Source organism: Gekko japonicus, unplaced genomic scaffold (genome assembly GCF_001447785.1).
Source record: "Gekko japonicus isolate JY-2015 unplaced genomic scaffold, Gekko_japonicus_V1.1 scaffold459, whole genome shotgun sequence".
In the NCBI taxonomy this organism is placed as follows: Eukaryota; Metazoa; Chordata; class Lepidosauria; order Squamata; family Gekkonidae; genus Gekko; species Gekko japonicus.
This window is the reverse complement of record NW_015173137.1, coordinates 1,131,290-1,156,796: the sequence shown is the minus strand read 5'-3', so window position 1 is coordinate 1,156,796 and position 25,507 is coordinate 1,131,290. Positions and strand designations below refer to the sequence as shown.

Here is a 25,507-nt window from a genome sequence, read left to right as displayed (position 1 = left end):
AAATTTGATTTCTCTGCATGTGCCCTAGGAGAGTGCCATAGTTCCTGCCTTTATTTTCATGCCCACTGAGAACAGCACTCAGAGGTGAAGAAGAGTCATCCATGACTCTTGGCTTGTTCCTCATTACAGTAGACCTCCTTGTGTTCGTTCAGTCTGCATTTCCTGCCCCGGCCAAGGCCCACAGTCCCGGCCTTGACACCAATGAGAATATAACTCTGGTTCCCCCACTTCCTGTCACATGACTACCTGTAATATGGTTGCTGCTCAGCGTGTCCAAAGTCTGGAAAGGTCAAAGGCTTAATGCACCCAGCTGTCCTGTAAAGCAGCAAACTTCTTCACTGAGAATTTTTTATAGAGTTTTTATAGAGTTAATCACTACTGCCAGATTATCCATATCACCAAAAGAGACCTCTCTCTGTTGATGGGTTACATGACATCAATCTCAACACTGAAATGTTAACCACTGCTGCCATGAATTCCTGCCACCCCCATTCACTCCTGCTCAAAAACGACTCTTTGCTTTAAGTTAAATGGTTCCCCTTTTCTGAACAGGCTTACATTTCTAACACAGAGAACCTACAGATGGCATTTTTAAAGGAAGTGGTCACAGAGACATAATGATGGCTATGCTGAAAGGCTCAAAGGCCTCTTTGCTCTGCACACTCAAAAGTACATACAGTGTAATATGTGCAGGAACAGAAAATACAGGATTTACTCATTACTATCTTCTCAATCAAAATCTGTACCTTGCACTGTGAACTCTGGGCTGGCTTACATTATTTCGAGCATCAGTGACTCTTTAGGAGAAACGCACATTATGTAAGGTTCGCACACCAAAATGCCATTTTTGCTTTAAAAACCACCAGCCTTTAATTTAAAGGAATCAAGCACTCCAACCTAAAAACATGTGAGCAGCTTTGATGCGGCATCTTTTGCCATGGGTAGGGGCTACTGCTCAGTTGCAGAGCATCTGCTTGACATGCAGAAAGTCTCAGGTTCAACCCACAGCATCTCCAGAAAAAAAAGGATCAGGTAGTAGATGATGTGAAAGGCCACTACCTAAGACTCTTGAAAGCCACTGCCAGTCTGAGCAGACAATATAGACTTTAATGGACCAATAGCCTTAATATAATAAGGCTTCATGTATTCATGTGTGCTTACGATAGTTTTGGCTCTTTTTGTAGCAGGAACTCCTTTGCATATTAGGCGACACACCCCTAATGTAGCCAATCCTCCAAGAGCTTACAGAGCTCTTCTTACAGGGGCTACTGTAAGCTCTTGGAGGATTGGCTACATTAGGGGTGTGTCGCCTAATATGCAAAGGAGTTCCTGCTACAAAAAGAGCCCTACAGCCCAACATCATACTAAGTGCCTGTGCACAGCCACTGAAAGAACCTAGCTGTCCTGATTAGCTCCAGACAGAACATCCTTTCCTTATTTAAAATGTGTCTGATTGTACTTGCTTACATTCATCACCTGCTAACATGGCCCCTTCCTTCTCATGGTTCCAACCCTTGCTTTTTAGATGGTTCTCGGGGTGTATTATGTTCTTCGTGGTGTGAGTGGTATGTGAGTGTGATACGACTGTGCTATGGATATAAATCACCAATGAAGACTTTGTGCCAAAACATGTTTGTCGTGTTTTATTAACTGGCATTATTCTATCTTACTGTATGCGCACAATTGTTTCCTGTTTCCAACTTGTTAACATATTAAAATACTAGTGTCATGTTTTGTACACATAATTGAATTGGTTCATCTGTGTACTGCAATCATACATTTCCCCCGTTTCCCATGTTCTCAACCTATTTGGTTCACTCTTGTCTTTTTTGTTTGGGCATTTCCTTTGTTTGTGGTACTAACCCACAAAGCATATATGTACAAACGACAAGTAAATAATGAACAATGATAATGTAGGGTAAGAAAATCCAAATACTTGCCTTGCTGCCAGCAATAAAGTGATATTACTCCAGAATAATTAAGAACTATGATGTATGCAGACAGGCTGGTGAATAGCTAAGATAGGAACCCACCAGTTCCTGGCTACAAGCCCAGCAGCATGGCTCATCAGAGTTCCTGCCATTTCCAACATTGAGTTCTAAATCATGCTGGGCCTCGAGTGTGTTATGATGCATAGAAAACTTTCAAAATATCTCTCCTGGTAAATGTGTCAGTTATAGATTGATAAACGCTTACAGCTACTGAGTCCGGGTTAAGAGAGACATTTGAGTGAAGGGTTTTGACCTAAATGCACAAGGATTTCCAATTCCACACAGCTTATATGCAGCTTGAGCGGTAACTGTTCTGGTTTGTTCTTAGTTGAAGCCACTAAAGGCTTAGTAACCTGGTTTGGCTCTGCTCCAGAACCATCTGAGTTTTCCTTTGCATAAGAAAATCTAAATACGATTCAAGCTCCAATGCTGATTCACATAGTCTGGGTATAGCAAATTAGGTAAAACGCACCCATAACCAGGGCATCAGGAATAAAGAGTATAAAGTAAAAATAATTTAAAAGCTCTAAAGCATTCAATATTAAATTCCAAATTTAACATGTTTTTTGACTCATAAACCATAAACCACTGAAGTACCTAAACATTTGCCTGACTTTAACCTCCTGAATCTTTAAGGGGACAGAAGCCATGACAAACCCAAAGGGTATTAAAAACCCTCCCAAATATTACTTTTACAACATCATGATTCATTTTGGTTAGGCCTAGTGAGTGAAGTGCCATGTCACTTTTTAAAAGCTGAGCTCTACTTCTGAACGGATGACCTGATTTTTTTTTTTAAGGATTCTATTCCGGTTCAGTGAAGAAGTAACAGCAGCCTGCAATTGCAGTCCAAACAACAGGGAGCCTTGTGGCACCTGTACTGTAGCACGTGCTTTGGTGAACCAGAGCCCACTTCACCAGATATGAGAGCCCGCTTTGCCTCGTGTGCCCAGAAGAAGGGGCTGCTGGTTTATCAGAGTTATGCCATGAAAAAAGTTTGGCTTGATCCTTGATTTGATGAGCTTAGAAACAACAGGAGGGGGCAGTCATAACACAAAAAATGCAAATCGTTGCTACCAGCTCTATTCTAACACGTCTCAAACAGGGACAGTTCAACCAATATATACCTCAACTTAAGTTCTTTAAAGCCGTTGCTGCTGCAGCTCTTTTATGTTCAACATGGGCTACACCTACATTGTAAAGGGAACCTAATGGCTTCCCCCAAGGATTCCTGGACACTGTCATCCTGTGAGGGGCTAATGAACTATAATCAGGAATTCTCAGCCTTCTCAAAAAACTACAGTTCCCAAAACTCTTGCAAAGGGGAGGGGAAGCTGTGAATGATACAGCCAATTTTTAACGTAGACCAGGGTTCCCCAAAGTGGTGGCTGTAGGACCATGGCACCCACCAGTACCTTCCCCGGCACCTGAGCTTCTCAGAAAGTGGGTGGGGCCTTTGTGAGGCAGCACAGTCAAATGAAAGGGGTTTTCATGGATGCAATAGCAGCAGCAACCACTGGGGAGATCATGGAAGACTAGTAAACATCCAGGTTTGTGGCTCCATTCCCCCTTCAGGCTTCCCTTCTTTTTATTCCCCCTTCTCTTTCTCCCTTCTTTCCCCTGGGCTTCCCTTCACCACCTTTTATTAACCTTCTCCCATTCTTTTGCAAAGTGAAGGAGATAATGTTTGGCTCCACCTCCAGTGGCAGCCATTTTGAGTTGGTGCTCACCACTCAGACGCTCAAAGTGCTTGCAGGGTCAAAAAGGCTGCAGACCCCTGGTGTAGAAGTACTTGAAGTTTATCAAGTGTTTTGTACTCCCACATTTGTAAGACACATGACATTTCAATGGAAATTAAAGAAACCATTCAAAGCTGCTCCTGAACAAGAAACTATGGATAGTTTAAAAATCGCCATATAAGGCATGTGCTGGAAGTACAACAGCCATGCCTTGATACTTGGTCATTGCCTTGAGTAACCATAAGATGGGGTAACAACCGTTGTAACTGGAATGTTCATAATGAAGCCAGTATAAGCCTAAATTCTGTTGGGATACAGAAAAAGGAGAACAGGGCATGTTGCACTAAAAACCCAAGCATGGACAAATCAATAAAACCGCAAAAGCCTATGACCCACTTTTCACAGGCTTCAAAACCCACTTTTGGGTCGGGACCCACAGAATGGGAAACACTGTGCTAAAAGGACTGTAAAGATATGCTTGAAATCTCAGCAGCCTGAAAAGTTGCTAAATAAGATTTCCTGTGGTCAGAAAGGGGTGCCGAGCCTGCATAGCTCTGTATCCCAGAATGATGAGCAGAATTAATATGAAACAACGGAAGCTGCAGACTTAAGTAAAGTGAAATCAGACATGCTCACTTCAACCAGGCAGGCTGTGGAATTTCAGTTTTCTTGGTGCAGAGTTTAGATTGCCTGGGTGCAGAATTTTAAACTAAGCATGGATGAACTCAATCTCAATATGATCTAGTCCTCTCAGCATCAAAACAGTGTGACAGAAGCAGATAGGCCCTAGCCCACGACTACCAACAAGGCACACACTTCATGGAAAGATGCCACAAACAGCCACAAGTGCAACAACAAAACCTCCCCAAACGTGCAGCAGTTCTGCATGCTACAAACCTAGAGATGTGAAGGCCCGGAAAAAACCCGGAAAAATTCAGGAAAAAAACGTTTTTTTTCCAAGCTTCAAAATTTCCGGAAATTTTACATCTCTATACAAACCTATTCCCTCCTCTCCTCTCCGAGCAGCTTAATTATCATTTGAAGGAAATAGAAAATTAACCCAAACATTGAACTAACTTGGAAGCTGCTGTAAGGAGCTTGATTGCAGTTGGACCACAGATTGTTCAAATATGCACCATCCCCAGAAACAATGCAAAGCAGGAAGAACAAACAAGATGGGCTTTCCAAAGTCACAAACAAACCCAAGAGCTGCTCTTTCAAAACAAGGAAACACATTCTGAAGGCCAAGAGCTAGTTCTAGACCAGATTTGTATCCTTCTATAATGCTGTGTTTTCACTCACTCTGAATGAAACTGTACCTATCAATAGATTCAGGTGGGTAGCCATGTTTGTTTGAAGCAGAAGAAAAAAGTTTGACTCCAGTGGCACCTTTAAGAAGAACAATAAAACTTTTGTAGTCTTAAAGGTGCCACTGGAACTTTTTTTCTGTACCTATCATTGACAATCTGTAACAACTGGGAGGAACTGTGCCAGTCTGAATGTTGACCAGCATGTCATAGACATCCAATACTCTTCCCACACAGATTTTTTAAAATGTATATTTGGGAACCACACATAGGCTGTGTAGCTATAGGAAGACTCCCGTTTGCATGGATTGGAAACAACGCTACTTTGAGTGTTTGCATTAGCTCTGTGGCTTGTTTCCACATGGGTATTTTGCTCTGCTTTGGCTTCCTTACACTGCTGCTGTTTGGGGCAAGCATTCACATGATACTGTCCTCTATTCATCCTGCTTCTGTACCTCTGCTTTGCTTCAGTCTTTCCCAGACCTTGCTGAGCGCTTTTTTTTTTTTTTTTAAATATTGCAGTCAACGCACCCTTGGACACTGTGCAAAAGGGAAGGTGTACATCTTTGCAAGTCCTGTTCCATCAGCACCACTGTCCTTGCCTCACCTATGGCCATAATTTCCCTCCATACTTGAGAGGGCTTAAAAAAACCCACAGGAATCGCTAGATCACTATAGCACAACCATGTTAACATGCCCTACTGACCTGTGGGCTTGTTTCCAGCTTTCATTCTTTGGAAAAAATTAAGTCTCTAGCCCTTTTTGTTGTGTAGTTTATAAGGGGGAAACATTTCTCCACAGAATTCCAAATGAAAAGACCTACAGACTTGCTTAAAAAAAAAGAAAGCTGGAAACTAATGTATCATGGCAATAGACTATGCTATAGCATACTAAGGCAATAGACTATGCTATAGCACAATAATGTTAACAATCTAGCAATTCTCTTTTTTTTTTAAAAAAATGTCTCCAGTGGACCGGGGGGGGGGGAGCCAAGAAAAATGATGTGTGGATGCTCTATTCCCACTGCAAATACCTCTGCATTTGACGATGCAACAACTGCCACACAGTGCATTCTCTGTGAGGAAGCAGCCAGTAATAAGAATCGATTATAAGCCAGCTGCCCCATGTGACTATGCTTCCACGGATTGATAGAAGCATGAGAATTAAAACAACACAAGCCAGGAGACTAACCCTTGGACCCCTGAAGATCTTACATCAGTCCAGTCCTGGTTTCTGACAATCCAGAACTCAAAGTCTTTTCTCTGCAGCCACAAGGGCTAGAACCATTTCTTCCCATTCTTAAGTAGCCAAAACTCTACAAATCCACACAGGATTCCACAATTGCATTTGCAGATATGGGGCAATAAGACCCATGGTTAAAAACCTCAATGAGATGCTCGTTTCCTAAAAATAGGCAAGCTGAGACTAGTTCACATGTACATGAGCACTGTACATAGGAGCCATGTAACTAGCAGTAATAATGCTAGTTCTAGTAAACTTTTTATTTTGTATATAAAATACAATCTATCACATACAATTTTGGAAATAAAAAATGGGGGAAGCAGCTGTGCACAAAACATGGAAGCTACTGGTCACAAATTGTTTATTCCTACGAATGCAGATAGAGGAATGACTACTGCATCAGTAAATAGTAATAATAACTTGCAAGGTGATAAACTGCCAACTCTAAGAACTTCTTAACAAGATCAGACATCATGAGCATGTATTTTAACAGCAGTGAAATTATAAGACTCATATTGCTTCCAAGTTCCAGCAATCATTAACTGTACATTTTTTAGCCCCTATGCAGATAGTGAAAGTTGTCCAGAGTCACCTATGGGTCCAGATGATGTCTCTAGCAATCTGGGGGACATTTTCAGTATGCACAAAAATTATTACTCTGTAAGTTAATCAAAAGGAAAGAAAGCTTTTTAAAAATGGCCTGATGAAAATTGAAAATGCTCCTGTGACAAAATAAATTATGGAAGCATTTTATTTTCAGTAGAATCATGAGTCATTCTATGATACCTAACGTAGAAAATCATCAAAAAACATTTCAAGTAGTCTGGTTTCCTGTAGTGGAATATTTAGCTTATGTACCCATTCCAAAGAACCTGTATTATTGTGAATTATTATACTTTTAATTATGGTATGTTTACCCAAATAACTTGTTAGGTTAAAATACATGACTAACCTGAACATTCGTAATTGTTAAGTTTGCATAACTGTCAAATTTTAAGAGTACGTAAAATTATTATTGTTATTTCCATTATTATTCTATAAAAATGATATAAATGAATATTTTTAAGAAAAAAAAACTGAAAATACTGCAGAAGGGTCAGACTATGGAGAATAGTTTTTAGTTCAAAGAAAAGGAGGCGGGATTAGCTTACTCAAGTTCCTGAGAACTTAGAACAGGGGTCTCCAGCCTTTTCGAGCTTTACAGACTCCTTTGGAATTTTGGCATAGTGTGATGGGCGCAGCAACAAAATGGCTGCCACTGGAGGTGGAACCAGCCACAAAATGGCTCCCACATTACTTTCAGTCACTCAGTGAAAATCCCTGTGCTGATAGTTGCTGCCAAAGCAACATTTTTAAAAATCTGCACAACCAATCAAATCTCCAATGGCCAATTAGAAGCCCTGCTGGGCAAAAGCCCCACCTGGCCCTGCCCACTTTCTGAAAGCACTTGATGGGCACCAGGAAAGGTACTGGCGGGCACCATGTTGGAGATCCGGTTTTACGGAAACCGAGGGGGGGAGGGGGGGAGATAAAATTCTGATGGTGGGATAGGATTTCCAAAGTATTCCCCCCTACTCCACCCACAATTCAAGCATTACCCCCCTCCCAGTCTCTTACTGAGCTAATCAAAGACCCGATACGAAGACTAACTCCTGTTTACAAATCTTGGGGATTTGTGTTGTATTTTAGCATAATTTAGCAGAATAGATAATACATTAAGGCTGTGACCCTGAACTCACTTACTTAGATCCACTGGTGGCAATTCAGTATCTGTTTGCCCCCCTCTGCTCCCTCCCCCTTTCATTCCCAGCAGTTTCCTGTTATTTCCTCCTTCCTTATATGCAATCTTCCAAGTCCCAAATCACAAAGGCTTACTTACACAATTCCTGTCATTGAGCAACCAAGAAGTTAACAGCCCATAAAGTGTCCTCAGTGAACTTTGGAATCAACCGATCTCAGGAAGCTGGGCAGCTCATTTCCGCAGTGATTGGAATCCTAAACCAGCAGAAGGTGCATTCATCTCCTGCTCTACTTGATTTGCGACCACGAAGATCAGAAGGCCATTTCCGATTCAGATTATCATTTTTGCTAAGATTTGTTTGTGGGGCGAGGGCCACTACACAGTGGGCCAAGCGCTTGTGGCGTTCACAAAACAGGTCCATTTCACACCCTCCCATTGCTTTGCAGGAACTGTTTCCTGATGGTGCTATCTGATGTGGCTGCAGTATGCATGAAGACTGGATCACACAGCACACCCTGCTCGTATGATTGCAGCATTCACACACATATCACAGCCATACGAGAAAGCATTAAAGAAGAATTGTTCCTATGCAGTTGCAGGTGGAAGAAAACAGGACATAGGAAGGTGCCTTATCCTTAATCAGACCCTTGGTCCATCAAGATCGGTATTATTTACTTAGCCTGGCAGACACTCTACCACAGCACATGCTGCCCATACCCCCACATTTCTAACTGGGCAGATTTGCCACCACAAAGCTGAGTGCTGCAAATGCACAGAGCACTGGTCATCTGTAATCAGTACAACAAGAATAGCTGTCTGAATTCAGGCAGCAGCAGGAGGAGGAGATTTGGTTCTTATACCCCACCCTTCATTCAGAGTGGCTTACAATCTCCTTCCCCTCCTCTCCCCACAACAGACACCCTGTAAGGCAGATGGGGCTGAGAGAGCTCTCTCAAGAACTGCTCTTCAGAGAACAACTCCGAGAACTGTGACTGACCCAAGGTTACCCAGCTCGCTGTATGTCCACCGCTCTTAACCACTACAACATACTAGCTCTCACACAGCTGAGGCAAACAGCTTCTTTTGCACAGAGGATCCTACAAGAAATCTATTACTTTGCTGAAACTGGTACTGTTTGCGTAATATTAACATTCTGGATGCTAACGCTACCATCTAGACACTTTATATTTTAAAATCCTGAGTCTCCCTCAAAAAGCGAGGCAATTCCCATATTGCAGTTGCAAATTCACTCCCCCACACACACACTGTTGCTTCTGGGGCACAGGGGACCCACATGAACAGCATGAGAAAGGTGTTGGAGGGCAGCAGCTGCCAAAAATCACCCACCCTATCAGCAGCAATTTTCTGCTGGATCCCATCTACTAGCACAGAGGTGTTGAACCCATTTGTTATGAGGGCCGGATCTGACATAAATGAGACCTTGTTGGGCTGGGCCGTGTCATAAAAGGTAATGCCAGGTAACGGAGATATAAACTTTATAAAGGACGCAAACACAAAGGGTTTTTTTACTTAAAATAAAAACATGCTTAAAACATTAGCACCCTTGCAATATTTTGCTTATTTAACAGTATCTGATAACTGATACCTCTTGCTGTGAAGTATTGCATGAAAATGTCTGTGCTGTTGCAATCTTGAGTATGCTGTTCAAGTGTGTATCTGTGAGCTGCAAACTTACTTTTGATTTATTGACATTCACCACAGAAATCTCATGCTCAGAGTTCTGAGTCTAGGACTCAGGTTAAAACATGAAATGGCGGAGTCTGGTGAAACAAGCTATGATGCTGCAGCAGCAGCAGAACTGAAAGCAGGAGATGGCCAGTTTCACTGTGGGCCTGACAGAAGCCCTCTGGGAACCTGATCCGGCCCCTGGGCCACATGTTTTGCTGTGTGTGTGTGTGTGTGTGTGTGTGTGTGTGTATGTATGTATGCACTTTCTGTGAGCCGCCCTGAGCCTGCCTTGGTGGGGAGGGCGGGATACAAATAAAACAAACAAACAAACAAATAAAATGTTTGACACCCCTGCACTAGCATCTTTGCTTTTATACTTTCAAGCATCTCTCTCCATAAGGGCTTGAAACTTGGCTCATTAGACTCCAGAATCTGGAACTCATTGACCCATGTGAGCTACAGAGAGCCTCAGAGGCTACATAATGACCACTTCTCCCTGCTATTCAGTGCAACAGATGTATTAGTCTAACCACTGCGTTATTGACAAATGGAAATGTGAGATGAAAAGCTTTAGTATGGATGCTCCAAATTCTTGCTATATAGATAGGGTTTATCACAAGAACCACAATCACTAAAAACCTCCACTTACCTGTGGCATTCGCTATCGCAAGGGGAAGCCCTTGCAGCTGATGAACTTGGATTCCAGCTGCTCCCAGGGCACCGAGGTTAATCGTCTGGAGGCCTGGTACGGAGGACAGCTGAGCAGCATTCACAGTGACAGTGCCACTTGGCAGAGAGGCAGAAGCAATCGGTGTGAGCGTTGTGTTGGTGCTCCCTGTCTGCCCCAGGGACACTCCCTGCACCGGAGCCAAGGCGATTGTCTGAGCCTGTGGGTTCTGAACCTGAAGATTTTGCAGCTGAAGCGTCTGCCAGGTGACCTGCCCGTTCGGCCCCACAGTGGGCGTTCGAATAAAGATTGGACCGGTATTGGGGAGAGTCTGGATTTGCAAGTTCTGCAAGGCATCTTGGGTAGCAAAGGTCTGGCCTCCTTGTCCTCCTTGCACAAGCTGAGGCTGCACCAGGATCTGCTGCTGCTGCTGCTGATTCTGATCAGCATCTTTCTGCTGACCTGACTGGACTGCAACTCCGGTAACCTGCAAAGCATCGGCGTTTTGAGCACCGCTTGTCCTCTGAGGTGTCTGCACCTGAATGTTTGTTCCCATTGTGCCAGTGGTGGAAAAATTCATGATGCCCACATTACTCGTGGTGGTGGCGTTGTAGCTGTTGGCATTGGTAAAGAAACAGCCGGAGTTGCCCTGGGAAACAGCTACGCTGGAGGAACTGATGGCGGCACCAGAAGTGACTGGCTGAGAGCCGCTCTCCTGAGACCCGGAGTTGCTCAGAGTAACTGACTGAGAAGTGGGGGCCAAGCTGGCTGCGATGCTGTTGACGGGCAATAATGTGATATTGCCGTTCAAAGCTAGTGGGACATTAGTGACATACTGAGTTTGCCCTGAGAGAGCATTAACTCCCTGGATGGGGACAGCCTGCTGCAGAAGGTTTGGCATGGCAGCCAAGATATTGCCAGTCCCTGACCTGTTTGCAATGAGCTGCTGGTTCGTCCCAGGGATGATCTGCAGCTGGCCAGAGGCATCCTGCTGAACACTGACTTGGGTGGCGGTGGTGGCAAACTGCAACTGTTGTCCGTCCACAGTTTGAAACTGGGGGATCACCTGATACTGAATATTGGGTATCACTCCCGACAAGCTTGTCAGGACTTGCTGATTCTGCATACCGGAGGTGGTAGTGACCACGTACTGCCCAGTGGCAGTGGGTCGGTTTTTGGATGACGAGTCGCTCTCATCGTTGCTGTTTGTCCCTTGGTCTTTTGGAGAATCAGAAGTCCCAGAGGGAGTGGAAATTATTTGCCAGCCATTGCCATTCTGGGACATCTGATTTGCAGCTGCAGCAAGGTCCAGTTCATTTGAGCCCCCTTGCTGTCCCTGCAAGCCGTCCGCATTCTCATTGGGGGACTCAATCCTGCTGCACGTAGCTGCCAGCAGAGCCAGAGGGGAAGGCTGAGACTCCTGACAGGAAACACAGAAGGAGGAGGAGTCAAGAACCCATTTGCCAACCCCATAGGTAGTATGGAACAAGAACAAAAATGGTGAGGAGGAGCATACATGCAGAAAGCCTGTCAGAAATAAGTGGCCCACCCACCAGCAGAAGCAGCTACTGCAACCACTGGACTCTGGAGCAAAGCACGCTGCAACAGAGAGAAGGAAAGCCATCTGCAAGTGGATTTCTAAAGAACAGATATCCTTCCCCAAAGAGGGAGTGATTTCCGAAACTGCCTTAAAAATTTGTCCCAGGAAGTATAAGTCTGTGAACCCACAGTCCACAGCACCTTCGACAAGGAAACTATATAACTGAGATGAACAATTCTGTAAAGTTAACAATTCTGCTGCAGTTCAAAAGACAGTACTCATGGGGCCACTATTAAAACTCAAAGGAATAGCCCTTAATAAACCAATTACCCCCCCCCCTTTTGAAACGGCCTCCTAACATAAGGGATGAGATCACATCTGTCACCCCTCTTCTGTCCATAAGCGGCAGAAGATTCCAGGGCTTCTGAGCACATTTTCATGAGAAATGCCAAAGAGCCATCTCATCTTAACCCATGAAGCAGAAAATAGAAGTGCATTCATATAACAGCTATAACCAGAGACCAAAGATATCCCCCCCCCCAAAAAAAAAAGATTGCCGGCTGTTGCCACACTTTATTTTAAGAACCCCACTCACCTGGCCCTCACAGTTTCCTCCGTCATTGCTACAACAACCTTCATCTATCTTCTCAGTTTTTACAATAACCATTTCTTCTGAAATATCATGGTCTGCATGAGAGTTGGGGTGGGGGGAGAAAGTGAGAGAGTAAAAATTGAATGGTCACAGATGGAACAATCAGGTGACAGAAAATACAAATTTTAAAAATTGGAGCCTTCAATGTCTTAGAAAGTCACAGGCAAACAATTGCTCTATAGCAGACAATACAAAATAATACTGGGTGCACAAAGTGCTACAGTCAGACCTCTGCCTAGTCATGAAGTTTGCTGAGCGGTCCTGAGCACATTCCTGTGCCTCAGCATAAACTACCCCCACAGGGGTGTTTTATCATGTATGCCACCTAGAAGTCTACAGAGGAAGACTGGGATGCAAATAAATATACAAAATGTGGCTGGCATTTAAAGGACATTAGTCACCATCCTGCAAGTTGTGGCATGTGTAAAGCATCACCAATGGAAGTTAAGTGAGATCTTAGAGCACAAGATGGTGGGAGAAGCCACTACAGTGCTAAGAATAAGACCCAGGGAAGTAAGACTACACCAACTTGTTTATTACTACAGGAATACACCATAAGCAGACTTACACCAATGTAGGGTGGTTTAGGCTGCAAGATGGCAAATAAGGCCAGCCAGTGTGCTGGGTGGAGCTACTGAGCCTGATCTGTCTCATCAGGCCCCAACTCTCTCACTCAAGCACCACACTAGACACTTCTTCTTCCTGTTAGAATGTAAAGCTTGAAAGCTTGCTTGCTTTTAGAGATACAAGTTAAATAGAGAGCACATTTTCTTGAGAATAGGTATCACTGTATTCTGTGTTCTCCTACCACCACATAGCCAGTTTTTGTTCTCAAGTTCGGTAGAAAATTCAACCCAATATTGAATCTATTCAAAGACCCCCTTTTCAGAGTAATCATGTGCATTTTTAATTTTTCCACATGAAACAGAAGTTGGGGGAGGGGCCCCCACCATGCCTATTTTTAACACGCTTCTGCCAAAAGTACTAGGATTCGTTGACACATTATTTAAACACTGCCTTCACAGCATACCTCATTGGGAGGCAGTAATCACCACACACAGCCCCTCAGCTCATACTCAAGCAAAGCTACCTTTGGTATAAGGCTACTAAAAGAAAATTCAGATGATGGGGGAAATGAAACAGAAGTGAGCAGCTATGTGAGGCAGGCCAGAGCGATAAAGAAGAACGCCAACGTGTAATCCACAGGCCAAGCAGTTCTACGTAAGCCTAATACCCCAACAGCCCTACACCAAGGGAAGCTACACCAAACAAAAAAGTTCCAAGTGGGTCAGAATCCACATGCTCCCATCCTAACCAAATATCGGTTTTACTGGACACGTAGGAACTCAGCGAATACACACTGGACAACCAGAGTTGAAAAGACAAGGGGGGGGGGGAGTTTTAGGAAACCAACAGCACGATCCTAACCAGAGCTACATCCTTTTAAACTCACAGACTTTAAGGGGCTTGAAAAGGTGTGTAGCTCTGCTTAGGGGCTGCACCACTAGTGGGATTGCCCTTCTGACATTTTAGATGAGAGAGGGTTTCGGGAAGGTTTCTCTCAATGATTAATCCGCGGGGCCTGACTCGGAAGCCACTTCCCTCCTGATGAGACTGTCACGACACGCCATGCGGCCTGCGCCCCAGCCCCTTCTCCCAAGCTGAGACGTCGAGGGTGAGAGGGCTCCGTTGAGGGGGGGGGTGCACTTTGTGTATGTGCAGAGGCACCCCTTTTATGAGGAGCCAGAGTTGGCTCGAGCGAAACCCCTTCTCTCGCCCCCCCCCCTCTCTCTTTCTGACGCACACAGTTTTGCCTGCCTGCCTGGCGTCCCTCCACGGCCCGCTTCTCACGCTCCACCAACACCCGCCGAGAGGAACTCCATCCTGCGCCGCCGCGGCATCTCCGCTGAGAAATTCCCACCCCCAACCCCACTCCTGCCCCACCTGGTCCCGCCCTGGCCCCCCCTCCGATCCTCCTCCTTCCTCCCTCCCTCGGGCCAGCTGCCCTCCCCCGGCTTCCTCCGCCCCCCAATCATGAGCCCCGCTGGCCTCCTCGGGGCCCCTCCCCCAAGGCTTGCCCCTTCCCTCGGCCGGCTCTCCCTCGCCCTTCCTCAGGCTCGTTACCCCTCCCCCGCTCGGGTCCCTCCGCCCGGGGGGCTGGGCTGGGCGGGGCGCGAGAGAGGGAAGGAAGGCGGCGCCCCCCGCCCGCCCAGGATGGTCCCGTCCTTACCGCTCATGTTGGCTGAAGGGGGGGGGCGAGCCCAAGTGGCGCCGGAGGGGTGGGCGGGGCGGGGGCAGCGAAGTCGGTGACGAGGCAGCCTAACCCCACCGGTGACCGCTAAAGGGTTGGCGAGGGGAGGGAGTTGCGCCGACACGGCCCCACAAGCCCAGGAACACGCCTCCCGACGGCACGGCCAATCACAGAGCCAAAAGCTACCAGTAGGAGGCGGGGCTCGTGGTGAATGACGAGTCGTTCGGCCATTCAGAAATGCAGGGTGGAGTGTGAAGGGACGAAGACGTGAGGGGGAGGTGGAAAGTAGCTAGTGGGTGCAGTTTGCGGAGTACTCGGTGGCGGTGCCCCATTTCGGGAAACGCCTCCCGAGGAAGCTCCACCCAATGGCGGGAGGGTGGAGAAGGCGGGGGGGATTGACCGAGAGTAGGAAGAATTGTGCCAAGTGGATGAGGCAAGAAACAGATAACTGACGTAGCAGGAGACCAATCGACGATCGCAAAGAGAGACGGGAGGGGTTTTCCCGACAGTGATGAGCCCGTAAGATGAAAAGGCGGGACAGCGTCGTGATTGAGTTGCCTCTAACCCAGTTGAAGGAGTCGACGAGGGTGGGGCTCTAAGAGCGTCGCTTTTGGGGATAGCAGGGAATGATATGAACTAGAGCCAATCAGCCTTCAGGAAACGATGAGAGAGGGGCCGGGTATGTTTTATAGCGATCGAACACTTAGCCAGGCGGTGTTAAGGAGAGACGGAAGGCAAGAGCCAATGAAAAAGGCGAAAAATCTCAAATTGTCCAATGGCAGTGGTGGTTTCTGTGGGTGTTTTTAGCACCGCAAGTTACGGATGTGGCGCCATTTTAGATCAGGCGTAGGAGCAAATGTCCCGCCTTTTTCCTCCATTTAGTAAGAGTTATATAACGAGAAGTGACGCGCGTGCTTTCACCCCCGCAAGGAATCGGTGCAAGGGGCTTACGTCAGGCCGGAATTTCAGTGCCCTGTCTAGAATGTCATGGCTCTTGTGCGCAAAAGTTTTCTCTCTAACTTTTGTCCTTTATTTTTTTTTCTATAAGGTTTCTTATTTAAAAATCAGAGACTGTATCGTTCACGAAAGGAAAGGATCACTATGCAGATGCACAGAGTTGCCAGGACCTAAGAAAACAAATTGTCTGTCCCTGTTCACAAAGAGAGTCCCAATTGTCTGATTCTTGTCCATTAGATATCATGATCCCTATTTTTCCCTTTGAGAGAAACCTTAGAATTGTGTTTGTATGAGTTGTTAGAGTTTGCAATTCGTCAGGCTGCACCTCATTCCTGGTTGAACTTGCCTGTGTATACAATAAGGCCTTAAGCAGTGCCCAGCTTGCCATTTCGCACACTGAAACTGCCAAGGTCCAAACAGGATCTTTCAGCATCAGAAAGGCAAAAGATTTTCAGTGCATAAATGGGTTTAAACTGGTTTGACTCTGATTAGGATTGTGTTGTAAATTTAGAGAAACTTGTCTGGCCTCATGCTGGCTTCAATTGTACTTTTCTCCCAGAAGAATTGGACGTCAGGGGAAATGACCTGGTTTTCAAAGCTCCTATGTAAACCTGGAGAACCAGTTTTTTGTGAAGTGGAGACTGGTAGATTACAAGATTACCATGTGCCCTTGTCAATAATCCTGGATCTATGGTATCACAAGCCTCATAAAATCTATAAACTGATTCTAAATAAGGTATATTATCTAAGGTGGCCCTGACCTGGATAGCCCAGGCTAGCCTGATCTCAAAAGCTAATCCTTTGGACGTCTCTTGCCTTGAAAATACTACAGTGATGCCAATGGCAGCAATAGTAATGCTACTCTAGAGCTACTAACTACAAGCATACTGTTCTGGACATTTCTTAGCATTCTGGATGTACGCACAAGAAAGATTTTTTTTACCTGAGCATCAGCCAACACACCTTTGTACAAAACACTGTAAAGTCTTTATCTGAGATGCTACAACAAAGGCATGGAAACAGGGCAGTACAAGAGGACATTCCTCAAACAACTAAGAAGCGCAGCAAAAGAAGTTTTGAGAAATGCGGGGCAAGAGTGTGCCGCAAGTGGTCTGACTACTGATTCCTGTGAAACAGATGCAGAAACGCACACACAAAAATATCCACAAAAAACCTGAAGTGAAAGTGGGACAGAATGCAGAAGGGAAGAAAAGGATGCATGCTGAAATCAAGGAAAAATACAGATGCGAAAAGGGCCTTTGTTCCCCTAAAAAGCACCCTGGAATTAAACCTTGGTTAGCAACAGGTTTTATAATAATAATAATTTATAATACCTTTCGATTTATTGATCGCTCAATCCGGCAGAGCTGCTGGCTCTGAGCGATTTACAGTTACACAGGTTTCACACAAGGGACTAACAATTGTTCATAGGGGTAAGGGAGGACAACATATAATTATTTAAATCGCACACGTTTGCAGCCGACGGGGATTCTGTTCAGCTGTAGGCTTCAGACGTGTTCCGGACAGCATTCACTTCGGCTTGGCTTGATGACGTTGGTTCTTCCTGGGCTGCTTATAGGGAGTTTGATGTTGAACGGGAGGCAAAGAATGTTTGTTACGGTTCCCCATCATCCCTCAGGTTATGCTGAAACAAACACCATTCTCTCCAGGTGCCTCAATTGGGTTAGAAACTGGGCCAAAGGTGATCCTCAAAGGGCCCCGGTTTCCTCCTGGGAGCTCCCGTTCTGAGGTTCCTTCAAAGTCCACTTAACTGAGAACAGATCTTGATACCAACTCAGTACTTCTGTAGCTTTGAAGCAGGGCGTGACAGTGGTCCCAGTCACACTGGGCTGTCTACTCTTACAGTGGCAGCATTACATTTATTTTGCACTAACACTTCCATGTGCTAGGGGCTGGACAAAATATCCACATGACTAAATCACTAATGCCCAAATGGATTTACAGTCTACAGTGAATGCTCCCTGCTGTTTCCGAGATCTGTAGTACAGATCTTTCAGAGTTTTTTGCTACTTGCCTGTGTGACCTGTTTTGTGGTCTATTTAACTTCTGATAGCTGGTCAGTACTGGGAGACCAAGGCAACAATATGGGATCCATCTTACTCAACTTTAGAAAGCCAGACTCCCTATCTATATCACTTTTTGATCTTACCTTCCTTGCTCCCACCCACCCACCAGCGTTGCGTGGTCTGGGTTGGAAAATACCTGGAGACTTTGGGGGTGGATTCAGGAGAGGGTGGGGTTTGTGGAGGGGAGGTGCCTCAGCATGTTACAACACCACAGAGTCCACTCTTCAAAGCAGCCATTTTCTCCAGGGGAGCTGATCTCTGTCAGCTGGAGATCAGTTGTAAAAGCAAGAGATCCCCAGGCCTCACCTGGAGGCTAGATAAACACAGAAAACACCGTGTTGAAATAATAAACACAATATTCACATGCACTTATAGCTAAATATATTTGCTTTATATACACAACACCAACTCTAGTGTATTGTAAACACTTTCAAACTACAACATCACATTTCAAACACTTTCAAACTACGTTATATAACATGAAGAGTCCAACTGTCTTCTTCCTGATGGAGGATAAATACCAATGTACAGTTATTTGCACCGAACAATGCAGCAACCTATTGTTCATTTCCCAAGTGATGATCCATCAGGTAGAGCTAGCAGGCAGCTTGTATTTCTCACTGTGATGATTCAGCTTAGCAAGCCAGCCTAGTAGATGTATTTTCCCATGAGGTGATTCAGCTAGCAAGCAAGCCTAGCAACACGCCTCCCGGGCATAACCTGCATGTTTCGAACAAATCTTCAGGCATAAATTTTCCTGGAACTGAACAACAAATTATACATATCATAATATAATATAAATTCAATATCCTTACAAAGTACCCGGAAAAACAAGGGGCTGGCAAAAAAACACCCCATTTTTATGCTCAAGAATGTTATAAGATAAGTTGACTGGATAGCCAGTATGGAGTCAGACTAGAATGTTGTGAATTCAAATTCCAATCCCACCTAGCCATGAAGCTTCCTGGGTGACCTTGGGCCAGTTATTCTCTCTCCACCTAACCTGTATCACAGAGTTATTGAGAAAACAAGAGTTCTTGTCCCCCTCTATCAAGAGCCAGCATGGTGAAGTGGTTAAGAGCGGCAGACTAGTCTGGAGAACCAGGTCTGATTCCCCACTCCACATGAAGCCTGCTGGGCAACCATAAGAACATAAGAACATAAAAGATGCCAATGTTGGATCAGGCCAAAGGCCCATCCAGTCCAACACTCTGTATCACACAGTGGCCAGAAATCCCAGTGCCATCAGGAGGTCCACCAGTGGGGCCAGGACATTAGACGCCCTCCCACTGTTGACCCCCCCCCCCAGCACCAAGATGACAGAGCATCACTTACCCCAGAGCCCCTATCTATACCTTGTGGCTAATAGCCACTGATGGACCTCTGCTCCATATGCTTATCTAATTCCCTTTTGAAGCCGTCCATGCTTGTAGCCGCCACCACTTCCTGTGGCAGTGAATTCCAAGTGTTAATCACTCTTTGGGTGAAGAAGTACTTCCTTTTATCCGTTCTAACCCGATTGCTCAGCAATTCCATGGAGTGCCCAGGAGTTCTTGTATTGTGAGAAAGGGAGAAAAGTACCTCTTTCTCTACCTGCTCTTTCCCATGCATAATCCTATAAACCTCATAATCTTATAAACCTTGGACCAGTCACAGTTCTCTCAGAAATCTCTCAGCCCCATCTGCCTCACAAGGTGCCTGCTGTGGGAAAAGGAAAGGAAGGTGATTGTAAACCACTTTGAGGTAGAGAAAAGCCAGATATAAAGGCAGAGAGTAGCGAGATGTAAAAACCTACTCTCATTCAATCTAGAGAAGGATAGATACCGATCATGGGCCGGTCTCTTTCAGCTCATATTTTACAGGGTTATTTTGATAATTAAATGGATCAGGGGGGAAATGTATATGCTGCCCAGAGTTCCTTGGAGGAAAGGTGGGATAAAAATGTAATAAAGGTCTGGAGGGATTTCAGCTACAGAGAATCATGGTATAGCTATAGCATAGGGTCAGATGTCACTGTCTACTGAGAGAACATGAGGGAAGGCAAGCCCTAGGCTGGGTTTCAGGATTGCATCATGTCTGCAACTGCCCCCATATCCATAAACATCAAAAACATGCTTTTCTGAACCAGAAAATATGAGAAAACACCACTTCATAAAATTCTGTCCATAATTCTGATGGGATTGAATGAATCCCCCCCCCCCCAATTGATTTTAGGCTAATTTCTATTTTCCTGCACAATGTCGCACTGGCTTCAAGACAGCCCCAAACTCAGCATGAAAGCAGCTCTTGTCCATATTAAATCAGCAGCTGGAAAATTCTGCCTTCACCAAGCATGACCTCATAGCCCCCATTCCCATCTGATGAGATTGTTTTCATTTCCCTCCTTGGAGTTCAGAGTGCAGTCAACCACAAGCAAACTAACAGTCAGCAGCTCAAGCTTTTGGTTTTTTAAAGACTACTGTACAGAAAATATACTGCATGGGGAACAAGTAAAAAAATCAATATGGATAGTTTGTGATAGCAGTAATGCCACTGCTTTGTTCTGTACTATCTGGTTACATATTTTGCCTGGTGAATGGTGCTTTGTGAGTAGTGTTGCCAGGTTCCCCTGGCCACCAGTGGAGGAGGCAGAGGGGCAGGGTTGCCAGATCCAGGTTGGGAAATTCCTAGAGTTTTGGGGATGAACCCTGGGGAGGATGTGGACCTCAGTGGGGTACAGTGCCATAGAGTTCACCCTCCATAGCATCCATTTGCTCCAGGAGAACTGATTTCTGTAGTCTGTAGTTAAGATGTAATTCCAGGGGGTCTCCAGGTCCCACCAGGAGACTGGCGTCGTATTTCTGAGCTAGGGTTGCCAACTTCTGGTTGAGAAATTATTGGAGATTTTTAGGGGTTGAGCCTAGGGATGGTGAGGTTTGGGGAAGGGAGGGACCTCGGTGGGGTATAATGCCATAAAGTCCATCCTCCAAAGCAGCCATTTTGTCCAGCGGAACTGATATCTGTTGCCTGGAGATCAGTTGTAATTCTGGGAGATCTCTAGGCCCCACCGGGTTGGCAACTCTATTCACATGCCAAGCTTGGTCAGAAAGGGCTCAGAAGGTTCTCTGTGGATTATTGGCCAACATGGAGACCTCCTTGGGGCACTGTAACAGTCTCTAAGGCTTTGGAGAGGTAGCCATTTTGGAGGGGGGTTTTGGGTGGTGGGAGAGGTAACTCGGCTCTTAGAAATGAAGAAACCCTTGAAATACAGGGTGGCAACAGCATTCAATTTCAGATTCTTGATCAAAAGCAAGGCCTGCTTAGCCCTGAACTGAATAGTGCAGGCTAGCCTGATCTCATCAGATCTCAGAAGCTAACCAGGGTCAGCCCTGGTCAGTATTCAGAAGGGAGACCACCAAGGAATATTAGGGGTGTTATGCTAAAGTTGCCAACCTCAAGGTGATAAATCCAAAAAGCTGGGAAACTTAGCATCACAAAAATCCAAAAAAAGCAAAAACCGCTAGGGAAAAAACCCTGCCAGAAACATCTCTGCTCCCTGCCATACGACATCATCTCCAGTCTTTTCTGACTGGACATCGAGAATGGAGGAGGAGGAGGAGGAGGAGAAGGAGGAGAAAGAGAAGGAGATTGAATTTATACCCCGCCTTTCACTACCCAAAGGAGTCTGAGTGGTTTACAGTCTCCTTTCCCTCCCCCAACAGACAACCTGAGAGCTAGCTCACACTAACTCAGCTCAGAGGAAACACTGGTACAAAGTGCTATGGACATTTTACACAGCACACCACAGCGATTCAGAAGTGCAATGAGGAGGTGAAAAAAGAAGAAAGCAGTTTCCTTCCAAAAATGGCTCAGCCTCGCTTTGCCAACGGGACTCAAGCAGCTTTGTATGAGCCAGTAAATAAAATCCATTAGCAGTGAGTTGCTAAAATGGTTGTGTCTGAACTGACAGAAAAAACTCATTAGCAAACTGCGATGAAAATAAATTACAAAGGCTGTAAGGGGCCTTTATGCTATGTTGTTAGCTGGCTAATTAGATGCTCATTGAGAAACTCCAACACTTGTCTAGTTGCCAGTAACAGAGAGCAGAACAGTAGAAAAGAGCAAGAGCACCTTAAACAGGCCTGCAGCTATGGTGGGCTCTCCCGGGACCTGGCCTCCCAACCTCCTGCTAAGGTCCCACGACATCCTAAGCAGCCCAGGCCACCAGACTCTCTGGGCTGCCCAGAGGACTCACCACCACCGCCTCTTTCCTTTCCCCACCTGCCAGCAGCCCTCTTCTTGCCTTGCCCCATGGGCCTCATTGTCCAAGGAACAGCTGCTGAGAGAAGAGGAAGAGGAGGCCCAAGTGCGGGCCATGACAGGCAGGTGGCTGGCCAGGAAAGGCCGAGGCACACATGGCAGCGGTGGTGGTGACTGCTTCCTGGCCTGCTGCTGCTTGGGGAGGGGGCGGTGGGGCCAGTAGGGGTCAAGGTAATTTCCCCAGTGGGGCCGTGGCCACTGCCTCCTCCTCCCCCTTGGTCTCTGGCCGTGGCCCCCACCAGGGAAATTACCTTGACCCTTCCTGGTAGCGAACCATCGGTGGCGGTGTCAGGAGCAGCTTCAGCTTCTCAGTCCCATCCATAACTGGGTATTTGGCTCCCTTTTTCTCCCACCCACCTGGCCCCCTGACACCCAGTGACATGGCTGCCAGCCCACGAGGCCTCCTCCTCCTCTTGCCACTGCTTCTCCTCTCACATTCCCGGTGAGGCCACCTTGGGAAAAGGAGGGGGCGCCAAGGGAGCAAGCTGCCTTGCAGGGTGTGGAGGGAGGAGGTGGCAATGGCTGGGGGAGGAAGCAGCTGCAGCGGGTGTTGCTGAGAAGGCCTTCCCCTTCTCCCGCTGAGCCAAGCTGGGGGTGGAGCAAGTGGAGAAGGCTGAAGGAGAGCGGAGACTGCCTTCCTTGCCCACCTGCCCTCTGTAATAGGGAGAGTGGTGGCTGGCTGGCTGGCTGGCTGGGTGTGCTCCTCCACTGCCTTCCCTTCCTGCCTGCCCTGCCTACAGAGTGAGTGAGTCGGGGGGGGGGGGTTTTAGGGGCCCAGGCTGGGTAAGCCCTGTTATGTTATTATCTGTATTAAAACACATGTTAAGCTTGAAACCATGTCAAGCATTGTAAGCTGCAACAATTCTATTGGCTGTTATGTAGAATCATCCAATGGGATGAAGAGAAATGGTCTGGATGGAACAGACCTGATTGGGTGTTATTCCTGTATTGTAATTGGTCCTTAACTGGACTAGGGGCGTGGTTACACCAGCCCGGACAATTTAAAAGGGAGCTGTGCTCTACTGTTCTGTGTGTGTGTTCTCTGAATGTTCTTGTTACTTCTTAATAAAGTTGAATCACTGTTCCAGTTAAGAAATGGCATTGAGTTCCATACTTAACAAGCCCCCTCTGTGTGGAGGGAAGGTCATCAGTGTGCTGCTGGGTGAAAAGCGGTGCCCCCTGAAAAATTTAAATACCGCCCCCCCCAACAAAAGAAATCCTGGTTACAGTCCTGACCTTAAGCTTTCCTGAATCACTGCTCACTTCTTCAGATAGTCCTGTCTTTAAGGAGCTACTGGCTCTTGTTCTTTTCTACTACTACAGTCCAACCATTTCTGGAGTAGTGAAATTCCCCGCATTGACGGTTTTAAAACTGCGTGTTATATGAAATTTTCCACAGTAGATTTTTCCTCACTAGGCACAAACCAAAAGTTTTCTCCTTACCCTGCATTTTTGGAATCCCCAGTTTTAGCAAGTTCCAAAAATGCGTGGTAAGGAGAAAACTTTGGGCTTGCACCTGGTGAAAAAAAAATCTACTGCGGAAAATTTCTAATAACACATTTTAAAAATGTCAATGTGTCAATGTAGGGAATTTCACTACTGCGGCTACCCATCTTGATCTATCTCTAAGGCTTAACTTAACTAACTATACACTCTAGGATTTCCCTCTTGTCTCCACAAGAAGCACTTACTGTCCAGGCTTCCCTTTGACCCCTGAACCAGGAACTATTTTCACACACATTATACAAGGGGTCCCCAACGTAGTGCCTGTGGGCACCATGTCGCCCACCAAGTGCTTTTAGAAACTGGGCAAGGCCAAGTGGGGCTTTTGCCCACCAAGGCTTCTGATTGGCCACTGGAGAAATCAGTGGAGATTGGCTGTGCAGACTTTTAAAAACACATTACTTTGGCAGCAGCTGCTATCAAAGCACAAGGATATTCACTGTGTGACTGAAAATAAGCTATGACAGCCATTTTGTGGCTGGCTCCACCTAGGGCTGCCAGGTCTGGGTTGGAAAATACCTGGAGACTTTGGGGGTGGATCCAGGAGACGGTGGGGTTTGGGGAGGGGAGTGGCCTCAGCATGGTACAATGCCATAGAGCCCACCCTTCAAAGCAGCCATTTTCTCCAGGGGAGGTAATCTCTGTCAGCAGGAGATCCCCAGGCCCCACCTGGAGGCTGGCAACCCTAGGCCTCCATCTCATGTAGTAGCCATTTTGTGACAGGGTCCACCACCCTGTGTCAGAATTCGGAAGTTTTCCGGAGGCTCGGAAAGGTTGGGGACCCCTGCATTATAACATGTATAAGTCTGCCCTATGTCCACCTAGTATTGTCAGGCCAAGCCTGACAACCACCAACAGGGTTTGGGGCAGGGACATTGGGGGGGTGGAGGTGGCATGATCATATGTTCCTTGACCATAGAGGCTCACAACTCTGAAAAGTACTGAGACTTACTTAGTGAATTCAGCTCTCTTACTTTATTCGGAGAAGAACAAGACAAAGAAGCTGGCTCGCAGGCCGGCTTATATGCCCCAAGGAAAACACACCCACACACACCCCACACCCGTGAATGGACTATTTACACTGATTAGATTATTCCTGGAGACCCTAGGTTCCTGATTGGCTGGGAACTAGGATCCGAGCTTCTATTGTGTTTGGGAGCGAAACTCAGGTACCTCTCCTGACTGCATGTGGAACCGGCCAAAACTGGATTGAGCACAAGGGTAGGTCAGGACACAACAACTCATTGCTGTCTCCCTGGCTTGGCTCACTTGTTTTAACCAGCTTTAAATATATGTTTAGAGGCACATTAGTATGATACTGTTATGTGTACCTGATGTCTTAGAGCAGTAAGAAGGTGCACGGGTGGTGCTTACACAGGTTGTCCTTTTGGAGGAGAGAGAGCACTGTAGTCTTATGCCTTGGTGTAGTATTTGCCTTGTTTAAAAATATACAGGTAAAGCACAGATGGAGGCAGTACATGTATTGGTCTGGGATTTGAGGACACCAAAATTTGATAACCTCCTTCTCATCCCCATAAAGTTGGGCAGGATATGATCTTCTAATATCCATTCCTTTTTAACTGGCTACATCCTTCTACTGCTTAATGATCATTATTTAATGTAATAATAGCACAGGAAGGCTCTGTAAAATCTCCCAAAGGTAAGATAGCAGTTGTAAAAGACATTAGGTTGAATGAATGAAAATTGCATTTTCAGTAAACTAGCACTTAATTGTCATGACTCGTTTCCCAATGAGGCCATTCAGATCTTTCTAACTTCAATTAGGACATGGACTCTGATATCACCAGCTTGCTCTTTGCAAGCAGCCAGTGAGGTTCCGTA

At 46.0% G+C, this 25,507-nt stretch overlaps 1 protein-coding gene across 3 annotated transcripts in view; it reads right to left on the bottom strand.

Annotated features, from left to right (window-relative positions):
- Positions 1-14,847, bottom strand: part of SP1 (Sp1 transcription factor) — a 38,884-nt gene extending 24,037 nt beyond the window's left edge. The window contains exons 1-3 of one of the 3 annotated variants that reach the window (XM_015422209.1): positions 14,799-14,847; positions 12,512-12,603; positions 10,359-11,796 (exon numbers count right to left, since the gene is read on the bottom strand). In XM_015422209.1, the coding sequence (XP_015277695.1) occupies positions 10,359-11,796; positions 12,512-12,603; positions 14,799-14,805 (1,537 nt within the window). In that variant the 5' untranslated portion in view covers positions 14,806-14,847. Of the gene's footprint in view, positions 1-10,358; positions 11,797-12,511; positions 12,604-13,136; positions 13,344-14,374; positions 14,445-14,798 lie in introns of those variants that run through there. The other 2 variants (XM_015422210.1, XM_015422211.1) reach the window with 2 other exon arrangements.
- Positions 14,848-25,507: the final 10,660 nt, after the last annotated feature.